Source organism: Cynocephalus volans, chromosome 4 (assembly GCF_027409185.1).
Source record: "Cynocephalus volans isolate mCynVol1 chromosome 4, mCynVol1.pri, whole genome shotgun sequence".
NCBI lineage: Eukaryota > Metazoa > Chordata > Mammalia > Dermoptera > Cynocephalidae > Cynocephalus > Cynocephalus volans.
This window is the reverse complement of record NC_084463.1, coordinates 145757675-145771622: the sequence shown is the minus strand read 5'-3', so window position 1 is coordinate 145771622 and position 13948 is coordinate 145757675. Positions and strand designations below refer to the sequence as shown.

The 13948-nt window shown below is 50.6% G+C and overlaps 1 protein-coding gene across 4 annotated transcripts; it reads left to right on the top strand.

Moving 5' to 3' along the window:
* Positions 1-459: 459 nt before the first annotated feature.
* Positions 460-13943, top strand: RAPSN (receptor associated protein of the synapse). Of its 4 annotated transcripts, none has more exons than XM_063093654.1 (8): positions 460-734; positions 1492-1830; positions 7219-7377; positions 8024-8122; positions 8206-8328; positions 8845-8898; positions 9829-10028; positions 13476-13943. In XM_063093654.1, the coding sequence occupies exons 1-8, from the start codon at positions 654-656 to the stop codon at positions 13564-13566; spliced, it is 1146 nt and encodes a 381-aa protein (XP_062949724.1). In that variant the 5' UTR covers positions 460-653; the 3' UTR covers positions 13567-13943. The 4 variants fall into 4 exon arrangements, with proteins under 4 accessions (XP_062949724.1, XP_062949723.1, XP_062949721.1 ...); XM_063093653.1 differs by having other exon boundaries at positions 460-845; positions 7252-7377; positions 13476-13942; XM_063093651.1 differs by having other exon boundaries at positions 460-845; positions 13476-13939.
* The last annotated feature ends 5 nt before the right edge of the window (positions 13944-13948 follow it).

Below are 13948 nucleotides of genomic sequence, written 5' to 3'. Positions count from 1 at the left end.
ACCAGGCTAGAGCCCAGGCCTCTGGCACCAGCTCGGGGTCTAGTCCAGGTCACTCCAGGATGAAATGTTGCGAATGGTGTGGGCATGTCCACAGGTAAGTGACCGCGGTGCCTGGTGAATCACAGGAACAAAGCCAGGGGAGCTTGCGGTGGTGGGTGTGATGGGGGAGAAGAAGGCTGGGCCCCAGCCTCCCCAACGCCTGTGTGTCCAGCTTCATCCCCGCTCCCTCCCAGTTGTCAGCCCCAGCTCCTTGGCAAGGCTGCAGGGAGGGCCTACCTGACCAGGGCAATCAGGGTCAGTGTCAGAGTGCTGAAGGCATGCTCAAGGGGGTGCCCAGGTGGCAGAGTGACTGTGTCCCTGGGAAAGCCACCTCCAAGCTAGCAGTGGGTGCGGCAGAGGCCCTCGTGACCTTGTGCTGACATTCCTCAGAGGCCACGTGGCCCCAACTGGCAGGGACAGCTGCAGACAGGGGCTGAAGCAGCTTTGTTCCCAGGGTGGCACCCGCCCTCCATCCAGGCCCCACTCCGGCTCCAACCCAACCTGCTTTCCTCCTGGGGCTCAGTGGGTAGCCGGTACAGTGGGTCCCAAGCCATGAGTGCCTAGAGGCACAGAGCCACCAGGGTCTCTCCACGTGGGGCACAGGACTCTGAAGGATGGGGCAGGACCAGACAAAGCAGCAGATCGAGAAGGGGCTCCAGCTGTACCAGTCTAACCAGACAGAGAAAGCTCTGCAGGTGTGGATGAAGGTCCTGGAGAAGAGCTCAGACCTTGTGGGGCGCTTTCGCGTGCTGGGCTGCCTGGTCACAGCCCACTCGGAGATGGGCCGCTACAAAGAGATGCTGAAGGTGGGAGTATCCAGCCCAGGGGGCACGGGAGTGGGGGTGGGGGGAGAGTTGGGGCTGGGGCTGGATTTCTCCTAGGCTCTCTGGCTCCTTCCCAGCCTCTTCAGCCTTCCTTGTGTCCACAGACCTCAGGGCCTGAGGCTCTGAATCTGCATCTGAGGCTCTGGGTCTTAGATGCTCAGTCTTGGCTTCAGATTTAGACCTGTGGCCTTGAACTTCAGTGTCTGAGCCTCTGAGATTAAGGTTCTAAGGCTTCAAGGTCCAGGGTTCAGGCACCTCAAGCATCTGGGTCTCAGCCTGCCTGTTTGGGGTTCTGTGTCTGAGCCTGGGGGGGTGTGGGCTCCGGATTTGAGGCAGGGGCGGGACATGTGGGGACTCTCGATCTGAGGCTGGGACGGAGGAGTGATGGCTGTGAGTCTGAGTTTGGGAGGGGAAGGCTTCAGGACTGAAGCTTCTAGTCTGTGGAGTGTAGAGAATGTATCTGAGGCTGGGGGTGGAAACTCCAGGTCTGAGGCTTTGGGGTCTGCTGCTTGGGTACGAGGCTGGGAGGTGTGAGTGTGGCTCTAGATCTGAGCCTGGAGGGTGAAGGTCGGGGTCCAAGGCTCAGAGTCCAGCCTGAGAGCTACCTGCCCACCACCCTGCTGGGCAGTTTGCCGTGGTTCAGATCGACACCGCCCGGGAGCTGGAGGATGCTGACTTCCTCCTGGAGAGCTACCTGAACCTGGCACGTAGCAACGAGAAGCTCTGCGAGTTTCACAAGACCATCTCCTACTGCAAGACCTGCCTTGGCCTGCCTGGCACCAGGGCAGGAGCCCAGCTTGGAGGCCAGGTCAGCCTGAGCATGGGCAACGCCTTCCTGGGCCTCAGCATCTTCCAGAAGGCCCTGGAGAGTTTCGAGAAGGCCCTGCGCTATGCCCACAACAACGACGACACCATGCTTGAGTGCCGTGTCTGCTGCAGCCTCGGCAGCTTCTATGCCCAGGTCAAGGTGGGCCTGGGCCCTGGGGAGAGGGTGATGGGGGCCTTGGGACTCCTTGACAGCCTCTCATGGGCCACATTCCCTGTCACACTACCTAGTTCTGCTCTCCTTTCAGGTGGGGACAAGGTGAGTGAGAGTCAGAAAGGGAAACAATACAGATAGGAACTGCAGAACCAGGATTCAAACCTTGATGGGTCTGACTTCCTGGGGGAATGGGACACCCTGGGTGAGGACAGGCCGCGGGGATGCACTGCCATACATTTGCTGTGTGATCTTGGGCAAGTCACCTCTCCTCTCTGAATCTTGGGAGGTATATCTATAAAGTGAGGGCGAATAGGACCCACTTTACAGCAGGATTGTAAGAATTCAGTCATCAAGTGTTCATTGTGCATCTACTATTTCGCAGGCGTCGTTGGCCTAGGGTGCAGCAGTGAAAACGCCAGCGAAGTGCAGTCAACACGATCAGGAGGAAGTCAGTTACGTAGCGCGTGAAAAAGTGCTGAGGAGAAGGTGAAGCGGGGCAAGGGGGTGGGCGTGCCAGGCTGTCACAGTGTCAAAAGGGGGTCAGAAGGCCTCGCGGAGGTGAGACTTGATGACTTGAAGGAGGGGAGAGGATGAGCCATGCAGGATCCGCCCTGGGGGAGCACTCCTGGCAGGTGCAGATGGTGGCTGAGCTATTGATAAGGCCAGTGACTGCAGGCCTATCCTGGGATTTGCTCCTCTTCCCCTCGGGCATCCGGCTGTGCTTGGCCCATGGGGGATTTTAATGGCTGGCACATGGTAGATGCTTAATAAACCTTGGGGTAAATGAGTGTGTGAACGCTGATGGATCCGAGGTGGGATGGGATGGAAGGAGAAGCCCCGGGGATGACGGCCGGGATTCTGTTTTCAGGAACTAGATGGAAGAGGGGGGGGGGGGCATTCAGAGATGAGATAGGATTCAGGAGGGGAGGGTTTTTTTTTTTTTTTTTTTGTCTGTTTCGTGACCAGCACTCAGCCAGTGAGTGCACCGGCCAGTCCTCTATAGGATCCGAACCCTTGGCGGGAGCGTCGCTGTGCTCCCAGCATCGCTGCACTCCCAGCGTCGCACTCTCCCGAGTGCGCCACGGGCTCGGCCCGGGGAGGGGTTTTTTAAAACCTTTTATGTTATGCAGAAAATTAATTGTACAAGAAAGTAGAGAGAATAGTATAATGAAACCCTATATACTCACTACTTCGACTGAACAATTATTATTTTTGACATATTTGATTTGCTAATTTCGACTGAAGTGTTATGATAGATTATAGACATCGTGATATTTTCCCCTGAAGTAGTTCAGTGTGCATCTCTAATATTTAAAAAGGGCATTTTCTCACACAAGGACACTTTCTTACTTAATTACAATACCATTATCACACACACCAAAATTAGCAATAATCTCTGATGGCAGGTTAGGGAGTGATGCTGATAACACCAAGATCCAGGGTTCGATCCCTATACCAGCCAGTTGCCAAACACAAAACAAAATAAAGCAAACGAAAAACCCCAGTAATCTCTGAATAGCATCTCATACCCAGTCCATATTTAAATTTCTCTACTTACCCTAAAAGTATGAATTTACCGTTAGCTTGTTTGAACTGGGACACAAGCAAGAGCCACACATGGCAGTGGTTATTATGTCTCAAGTCTTTCCCAATAGACGATTGCTTAGAGTGCAGCCTTGTAACAGCAAGGTCAAGGGTTCCGTTCCCCATATCAGGAAGCCGCCAAAAAAAAAAAAAAAAATCCTACCGGCCCTCTTATTTTCCATGATTTATTGAAGAAACCAGATCACTTAGATCACTTGCCTTGCAGAGTGTCCCATCTCATTCTCTCATTGTTTCCTCAAGGAGTCATGTAACTTCTTCCTTCATCTCTTTGATCCCTACGAACTGGAAATTAGGTAGTGAGTTGGTGAAAGTTAGGTCACACATTTTTGCTAAGAGGACTATATAGACAATGCTACGTGCTTCATCGGGGTGCTACATCAGGATGCTACGTATGTCACATCAAGATGGATCAGGGAGTGACAACCTGATCCTTCCACTTTTGGGTTTGCACTTTTCCTCTCATGACCAGAGGTTAACGTGTGGGATGACACTTTGGCATCCTGTGAGTATTCGGTTTTGCAACCACATTTTCTCTAGCGGTCTTAGCATCCATCAATGTTTGTTGCCTGAATCAATTATTTCATTTCAACTCTAATGAAAGGATGATTTCCAAGTTCTGTCATTTCTTCTATATTTATTAGCTAGGATTTTTCTCTTTTTAAAAAAAATTTTTTGTGGCTGGCATGGGAATCTCAACCCTTGACCTTGGTGTCATAACACTGTGCTCTAACTCTGGCTAGGATTTTTAAGGAAGAACTTTCCCTCATCTCTTAAGTCTAGTTTGTCATTCTTTTTTGTTTGTTTGTTTGGTGGCTGGCCGGTAAGGGGATCCAAACTTTGACCTCGGTGTTATAACACTGCCCTCTAACCAACTGGGCTAACTGGCCAGCCCTAGTTAGTTATTCTGAAATACAGTTCCTAAAGGAAAGCCAGAATAAATACTTTTTTTCTTTCCTTTAATTACCACTTTTCTAATAAAGGAGTTGGTTGTAAAGCTGCCTTCAATGGTCACACTCTTTTGGAATCATTATGAAATCATGGATTTTTCATATTCAGTATTCTTTGGTCAATCATAATTCTTTTCTTTTGGAGGGGGGGGGCCGGCCGGCAGGTACAGGGATCTAAATCTTTGTCCTTGGTGTTATCACAAATCATTCTTTTTTGGGCCAGCCCGTGGCTCACTCGGGAGAGTGTGGTGCTGATAACACCAAGGCCCCGGGTACGGATCCCATATAGGGATGGCCGGTTTGCTCACTGGCTGAGCGTGGTGCTGACAACCCCAAGTCAAGGGTTAAGATCCCCTTACCGGTCATCTTAAAAACAAAAAACAAAAAACAAATCATTCTTTTTGATGTTCGTATTATCTTAACTTCTAGCCGATGGAATCCCTTCAATACGGCTCCTGTGTCCTTTTGACAAGACTTTGTCTTTGAAAGCTTTCTTGTTTTCTGGGACAAGAAACTGTCCCAGGCTCATTTTGAACATCCCCTGCCCCAGACCTGGAATAAGTTCATTTCTCCAGTTTCTAAATGGTATTTAAAAACCGAATGTGGTGCTCATTGCTACTGGGTTGTCTATGCTTCTAAACCTTTTAGGTTGCTAGAACAACTGAAGTTTACTGTATATTGCTATTTCCAATTTGAGTCTGATGTTTCAGGAGTTCCTCTTAATTTATTTTAAACTTGATTCTCTTTTCTTTTAGACAGATAATCTTTGTTTCTTTCTTTTTTTAAAAAAAAGATGACTGGTAAGGGGATCTTAACCCTTGACTTGGTGTTGTCTGCACCACACTCAGCCAGTGAGCGAACCGGCCATCCCTATATAGGATCCGAACCCGTGGCCTTGGTGTTATCAGCACTGCACTCTCCCAAGTGAGCCACGGGCCGGCCCCATGTTTCTAACAACATAATTAAGGCTGGCCGGTTAGCTCAGTTGGCTAGAGCACTTCCTCATAACACCAAGGTCAAGTGTTCGGATACCCTCACTGGCCAGCTGTCAAAAGAAAAAAACAAAAATCTAACAACATAATTAAATACCTTATCCCACAAAATACATGAAATAGTTTTAAAAGACAATACCAATGTTACTCTAAAAAATAAATAAACTTTTAAAAAAACAACTGAATGAAGTTTAAGATTTCTTTGCCGTTCTTTTGTCTTTATAATATACCCCACTATAGCGGGCAGGCCGTTGGCTCACTTGGGAGAGAATGGTGCTGATAACACCAAAGTCAAAGGTTCGGATCCCTGTACCAGCCAGCCACTGAAAACAAAACAATACGTACTATGGGTACATTGTCCAAGTGTAAAACATTCGAAATGATTGTTTTTTCTGTGTAGTTATATTAATATGGTATTCAGTTAGGGTCATTTATTTCCATTTTCTATTTGTAGGTGCTATTTTTTTTTTTTTTTTAATAGATGACTGGTAAGGGGATCTTAACCCTTGGTCTGGTGTTGTCAGCACCACGCTCACCCAGTGAGCTAACCGGCCATCCCTATATGGGATCCGAACCCATGGCCTTGGTGTTATCAGCACCACACTCCCCTGAGTGAGCCACAGGCCGGCCCTAAGTTTAATTTTTTTGAATCTGTAAAACATTTATATGGCTTCAAGTTAAAATGTACATAATAAGATCTATTAGGAAGAGGTTTTTACTGGGGTTATTGAGAGTTCTCTTTGGGTCATATTAACTCAGAACTGCTTGTTAGATATTAAGTAAAAGATCAAATAGGTTTACTATGTTTTTTGTGTTGTGTTTTTGGGTTTTTTGGCAGCTGGATGGTATGGGAATTTTATTTTATTTTTTCGGTGGCTGGCCAGGCGTACAGGGATTTGAACCCCTGACCTTGGCGTTATCAGCATCATGCTCTTCCAAGGTTGCTAACCGGCCAGACCTCAGATGGGTTTACTATGAAAAAGATCAGAGAAATGGGGCTGTAGCTGACCGGGAAATGAGGTCAAGAGGATTGTTTGATTTTGACTTTTGTTTTTATTTTTTAAATGGGTGAGAAATGCCAGAACGTGTTAGCACACCAGTGGGAATGATTCAGTAGAAAGAGAGCACTGGATGGTGCCGAGACCAGGAGGTTGGGGGTGGCTGGCTCACGGAGGAGCTGGCATTTGATAGGAGCAGGGAGCCCTCCTCCACGATGACAGGAGGGGAAGCCGAGAGAGTGGGCACAGAGCCGGGAAGGTGGGAGACATGGCAGAGGAGGACAGAGCTGTTTCTCCACTGCGTATGATGATAGGAAGCGGATCATGGGCAAGTTGAAAAGGCACTTGGAGGTTTGAGGACAAAGCATGAGAGAATGATTTCGTTGCCTCCCTGAGTCTGTCCCAATACTCCTTTGCGCCCGTTCCGCTGGCAGTCTGTCACTGAGCCTTCAGCGAACATCTGCTGCTGGGCACGGGAGGCAAAGTCTGGTCTGGGGGGATCTGATATCCCCTCTTCCTTTGTGTCTCTGAACCTAAGGATCCTGTTTAGGACTGGGCTGGAAGTGAAACCAATTGTATTTTCTTGCCTTTTTATTCATTCATTCGATAAATATTTATTGTGCATCTACTAAGTGCCAAAAACTGTGCTAGGTTCTTGGGATACAGCAAACCGGAGAAAATCCCACACCTTTGCGCTGGCTGCTCCCTCTGCCTGGATCACTCTTTCCCTGGATGCCAGAATGAGTCAATGAACACTGGGCCCCCAGAGCCCTTGATTTGGGGCAGCTCCTATCACTCAGAGTGCCCCCTCCCATCCCATGTGCCCTGCAGGACTACGAGAAAGCCCTGTTCTTTCCCTGCAAGGCCGCAGAGCTGGTCAACGACTATGGCAAGGGCTGGAGCCTCAAGTACCGGGCCATGAGCCAGTACCACATGGCCGTGGCTTATCGCCTGCTGGGCCACCTAGGCAGTGCCATGGAGTGTTGTGAGGTGGGCAGCAGGGATGGGGCGGGTGGGTGGTGGTGGTGGGGGCCAGGGTCAGGGGCCCAAGACACAGGGCCTCTTCCTTCGAGGCCCCCAGGCTTGCCCCTGGCCCAGCTTCTCTACAGCTGAGCTCCTGAAGGAAGCACGTGTTTCCCCAGCCCCATCCCAAACCTCACCCCTTTCCAGACCATCCTCGGGGGAGGGGGCTTCCCTCTGTCCTCAACACACTCTGTGAGATACTTTTTTTTTGGGGGTGGCTGGCCACTATGGGGATCCGAACCCTTGACTCTGGTGTTATAACACTGCGCTCTAACCAAGTGGGCTAACCAGCCAGCCCTGTGGGGTACTTTGAAGAGTGGAGTAGGAAGAGGGCTGTCTCTGGAGCTCCACTGACATGGGTCCAAATACCAGTTTTGCCACTTACTAGCTGGGTGACCTTGATCAAGTCACATCTCTCTGACTCTCAGTTTCTACCTGTCAAATGATAGTAGCCACCTTGCTGGGTCTTTGACCTTGATGGCTCTGTGCGTGAAGCCTCAGCACCATGATAGGTGTATTAGGCTACCAGGATGCTGGTAATCCCTGGGCTGTCCCTTCAGAGAGGTGTGCTGGGGACAGATGAACAGGCCCAAGTGACCAGCCTCCCTTGCAGGAGTCCATGAAGATTGCACTCCAGCATGGGGACCGGCCTCTGCAGGCGCTTTGCCTACTCTGCTTTGCTGACATCCACCGGAGCCGAGGGGACCTGGAGGTGAGGTCACCAGGATGTGGGGGGTGGGGGAGGAGGGCTCAGGCCTGGCCCAGCCTGACTCCACCCCCCACCTGGCTCTGCAGACAGCCTTCCCCAGGTACGACTCTGCCATGAGCATCATGACTGAGATTGGAAACCGCCTGGGGCAGGTGCAGGTGCTATTGGGTGTGGCCAAATGCTGGGTGGCCAGGAAGGCACTGGACAAGGTGAGGTCAGCCCTTTTCCATGGCCCCCAGCTCTCCGCAGTGCTCCCCACTTGGGGCCAGTAAGTCAGCTGACAGTCTGTGGGTCTGGTGCTGGGCAAGGCCTTTCAGTCACATTGTCTAACAGTCTCACCCTGACCCCGTGAGGCCGGGTCATTCCCAATCATTTTCCCAACTCAGAGAAGGCCCATGACTTGCCCAGGGACCCACAGCTTGTAAAGGGCTAGAGCTGGGGTTTGAGCCCGGAGCATTCTAACTGCCTCCCATGATCTCAGAACACCCTGCGAGACAGCAATATTCTTCCCATTCTGTATCTGAGTAATCTGAGGCAGAAGGTAACTTGCCCAAACAGCTCTTGTGACTGCACCCCAGTCTCTGTCTGATGCCTTCACTCGTAGGGCCACTGCCCCAGCCACATTGTCCTCCCTGGGCCCACGCTCCCTACCCTTTCCTTTGCTATGAGCCAAGGCCTCTGTCAGACTGCTCTGTCTGCAGCCCTGGTCTGTGCTCATGTTGTAGGCTCTGGATGCCATTGAGAGAGCCCAGGACCTGGCCGAGGAGGTGGGGAACAAGGTCAGACCAGATTCTGTCTGCTGGGCGTGGGGTCAAGAGCCCAAGGGGGGGCACTGAGTTTGGGGGGAGGGTCCCCTGAGCCTGCTCACACCCTGAGCCCTTCCTGAACCTCTGGAGGCTTCCCTCAGCTGTGCCCAGACCCTTGCTCTTTCTCTTCTACCCAGAGAGCACTTCTGAGGGTGGGACAGGAATCCCAGAACTTGGAGGATAGCAGAACTCCTCAGAGGTTTCTTGACGTTGATTAAAACTCCTAATAGTAGCCTCCAGTCCCTGAGAGCTGGAGAGTTCCAGTTCTCACTGTCTCCCTGCAAGGTGGGTACAGCGAGCCCATTTTAGAGAAGAGGAAAGTGAGGCTCAGAGAGATGTCCAGGTCCCACACCTGCTCACTGGTTTGTCTTAACTCCAAAGCCATGTTCTTCCCATAGTCTACATGGCGTCAGCAAATGTGATAATCATATCCAAACCTTAAAATGTTGAAAACATGCTCAGCATTTCTCAAAGCCTTCTAGAAGATGAGCATTTCTCTGGAATCAGGTGCATAGTCCAATTAAAATGCTAAATATATTTGGTTTTGGCTGGATTGTAGCCACTCAGGTTTACCCTGGTATCAGGCTGATCCGAAATGAGGATGAGCTGTTGTGTGTGTGTTTAGTTAATAAAAACAGGAAAGCAGATTAATTATTATGGAGTCCCTGCAGCAGGTTGGTGAATAAAATCCTTTAAAGACATGAGGCCCCCGAGCAGCTCTAGGGGTGAGGACCACTGATCTCACCCACCCCCTCATTCTGCATGAAGGGAAACCAAGGCCCAGAGAGGGTGGGACATTCTTCCTGGGTCCATCAGCAAGGCAGGAAAGCTCTGAGACCGAACCTCAGCAGCGCTGACTTTGGTCTCCACCCCACCCCGCTCTCCTGTCCCCACCGGCCCCAGCTGAGTCAGTTGAAGCTGCACTGCCTGAGCGAGAGCATCTACCGCAGCAAGGGGCTGCAGCGGGAGCTGCGGGCGCACGTCGTGCGCTTCCACGAGTGCGTGGAGGAGACGGAGCTCTACTGCGGCCTGTGCGGCGAATCCATCGGTGAGAGGAACAGCCGGCTGCAGGCCCTGCCCTGCTCCCACATCTTCCATCTCAGGTGAGGGCTCCCACCGGGTGGGCGAGGGGCAGGTGGCCTCTGGGGGGCACTCCAGGCCCCAGCTGATCTGACAATAATAGTACTAGCCGCAAACCCTTATCTAGTGCTTTCTGTGGCCCCTGCGTGTTCTAAGAACTTTTCATGTAGGAACTCATCGAATCCACCCAGCAGCCCTGTCCTTAACCCCAAAGAATTCAAGAGGCCTCTTGAAGGTCATCAGAGCAGACATCCAGGGCCAGAGCTGCCTTGGGGCTGTGGCAGATGCTGGGCTCCATCCCTGCCACTTGAGTCCCAGCCTGTGCCCTGCCCTGGAAACCCCCTGGGGCAGAGGGGGAGAGGGGCTGCAGCAGGAGCTGGTGGGGGGAGCCATTCCTTCCCCACCACCACCACCAAACAACGGCCAGCCGAGGACTCCTTCCCAGCCCCAGCAGAGGGCAGGGAAGAGAGAGAGGGAGGGCCCAGGGCCCAGGATGGGAGGACGGGCCTTGGTGAGTAGACAGAGCCCTTTGCCACCCAAGGTGCCTGCAGAACAGCGGGACTCGGAGCTGCCCCAACTGCCGCCGTTCCTCCATGAAGCCCGGCTTTGTGTGACTTCCAGCAGCAGCCTTGGCCCTCCGCTCACCCCCTGCTCCCCTCCACCCTAATGCTGGTCACCCTGGTTTACTGCCAGGGCAGCTGCCGGGGCCTCCTTGGCACAGCCAGGGCCTGGGACCTGCCCGCTGCTGCTCCGCTGGGCCCAGCTGCCCTACCTCCCACCTCTTTGTACTGTGCTCTTTATAGAGAAATAAACCATTTGTACCTGGTGCCAGTGGTTCTGACTTTCCCTGCTCCAGGTCCGAGGGGATAGGGGAAGCGGGGAGCAAGGCTCCCCTAGCAGGCTTCCTCAGACACGTGTACAAGGGCCTCCAGCTGTACTTCCAGGAACTTGGGGTGCCACAGTGAATCCGAGAAGAGATCCCTGCCTGGGAGGAGCTGATGTGCAGAGGGTGGGAGGGGGCTCTGGTAAAGAGTAAATGATAAATGAGCAATGTGGAAGGTCTGTGAGAAAGCTGTTATGTGGATCCCCGTACCAGCCAGCCACCAAAACCACAAACAAAGACTGTTACAGACCAAATTGTGTCCCCCCAAATTCATATGTTGAAACCTTAGTCTGCTGTAACATTGCTATAACAAAATACCATAGACTTATAAACTTATAGGCTTATAAACAACAGAAATTTATTTCTCACAGTTCTGGAGGTTGGGAAGTCCAAGACCAAGGTGCCAGCAGATTTGGTGTCTGGTGAGGGCCCAAGTTCTGGTTCATAGATGGCGACTTCTCCCCATGTCCTCACATGTAGAAGGGCAAGGGCAGCTCCCTGGGGTCCCTTTTCTTAGAAGGGCACTAATCCCATTCATGAAGGCTCCACCCTTATGACCGAATCGCTTTGCAAAGGCCCCACCTCCTGATACCATCACATTGGTGATTAGGTTTCAACACCTGAATTGTGGGCAGACACAAACATTTGGACCATAGCAAAGCCTAACCCCCAGTGTGACTGTACTTGGAGGTAGGGCCCCAAGGAGATAATTAAGGTTAAGTGAGGTCATAAAGGTGGGCCCCTAATTCAATAGGACTGGTGTTCTTATAGGAGGAGGATGAGACATCAGAGAGCTTCTCTCTCTCTCTGTGGGGCACACAGAGCAGGTCGTGTGAGGATACAAGGAGAAGGTGACCATCTGCGAGCCGGGATGAGAGGCCTCACTGGAAACTGAATTCTCTAGCACCTTGATCTTGGACTTCCAGCCTCCAGGACTGAGAGAAAATGAATTTCTGTTGTTTAAGCCACCCAGTCTGTGGTATTTTGTTATAGCAGCCCTAGCAGACTGATATAAAAGTGATAAGGGGCTAGCCAGTTAGCTCGGTTGGTTAGAGCACAGCCGTGGAACACCAAGGTCATGGATTTGGATCCCAGTACCAGCCAGCTGCCAAAAAAAAAAAGAAGAAATAAATGATAAGTGCTTTGGAACAATAAAGCATAGAGCATGGATCCTCTTCCTCATCTTTGTCCCCTTCCCTTCTCTTCAGTCCTAAAACCATCAGGTAGGACAGAACAAGACAGGCATCCATGTGGAGGGGTGGCCTGTGTGGGGCATTGGAACCCAAGCAAGGTGAGGAGGGTGTCCACATAGGGGAGGGCCCCGAGTAGGGAGTCAGAGCTTGCGTGGAGAGGGCAGGGTGTCCCCAGATATGGGTGGCTCGTCCTGAAGTGTCAAGACGAAACTAGGGAAGGCGGGGCAGCCTGGCATGGGCCACTGGGGCCTAAACAGGGCACAGAGGCCTCCGTGTTGGTGAAGGCCCGGGGGAGGCCTGAGAGCTTGTGTAGAGCGAGTAGGGCATCCATGTGTTTGGGTGTCCTGGCCTGGGGCCTTAGAACCAAGATGGAGTGAAGAGGGATCTGTGTATGAAAGAGTGGCATGGGAGGTCGCTTACAGAGAAGGATTGATCAGATAACTTCATATATTACGGATAATGGAAGCCAGCTTTCTGACGGTTGAAGAAGAGATTTACAAATATGGGAAGGGAGAAAGCCAGAAAGGAGCCTGTACTGTTGAATTGGAATTGTAAGGATCGGTGTTAACTCATGAATTTCAAAATATCTAGCTAGACATAGAAATACATATAGTTATAAATGTGTGTGTGTGTCCACTGGCCTGGGTGTGGTGACATGCCAATAGCAGTGAGCCCAGCTAGTGGGTACCTGGATCTGGGCTTCTAACACCACGTGCCACTATAGGAAACCAAGCCTCTTTGGAGAAAGGCCTGATTCTAGGCCTGGGCCGTGGAAAGCACAAGACGAGCCTGGATTGTCTTGTGCCAAAAGGCAGAGGAAGCTGAAAGGGTGAGCAGGACAGCTCAGAAGCACCCAGGAGCAACTTGGATGTGCTCGCTGTGGCCCACTAATAATAACTGACTTAGCATGGGCTGCCATAATAAAACACCACAGAATGGTGGCTTACACAACAGAAATTTATTTTTTCAGTTCTGGAAGTCCAAGATCAAGGTGCCAGAAAATTCCAGAAGCCCCTCTTGCTGTCTGCTTTCTCGGTGTGTCCTTACATGACCTTTCCTCCTGTCCATGCTCCTGCAGAGACATCAAGAGATCTCTTCCTCTTCCTATAATGGCACTAATCCCCTCATGAGGGCCCCACCCTCATGACCTAATCTAATCCTAATTACCTCCGAGAGGCCCCATCTTCAAACACCATCATGTCAGGAGTTAGGGCTTCAAAATATGAATTTTGGGGGACACAAAGATTCAATCCACAGCAATGATACTAACAAACTTTATTGAATAAAATAAGGATCCATACTAATATAAAAAAATAAATAATTTGATGAGGTTTGGGAAATTTACATAAAGTCCCAAAGTACTTCCTTACAAAACACTTATTTATTTTGTATAGAAAAAAGAGTAACTTCACAGTGGAGAAGGTTGGCAGACACCAGCTTCGTCAACTGAGAAAGGTTAACATCCCCAGTAACAGGACAAGATGAAGTCATGCACTACCTGAAAAAATGCAGTCAAAACCCAAGATTTCTTCTATGATATTGCTGCTAATGACGTATAACCTGAAACTATAGTTACAAACACCAGATGAACCATAAGTGTAGAAACATTCTACAAGGTAACTGTAATCTTTAAAAGTGTCATGGTCATGAAGCCAAGGAAAGGCTGAGAAACTGCTACAGACTGAGAGAGACTAAAAGGCACTACTATGAAATATAATGCTCGATTCTGGACTGGAGCCCTTTGCTGTAAAGGCATTATTGGGACAATTGGTGAAATGTGAATGGGATCTGTCTTAGTCCATTTCTGTTGCTTATAACAAAATACTTGAAACTGGGTGATTTATAAAGAAAATGAAATTTATTGCTT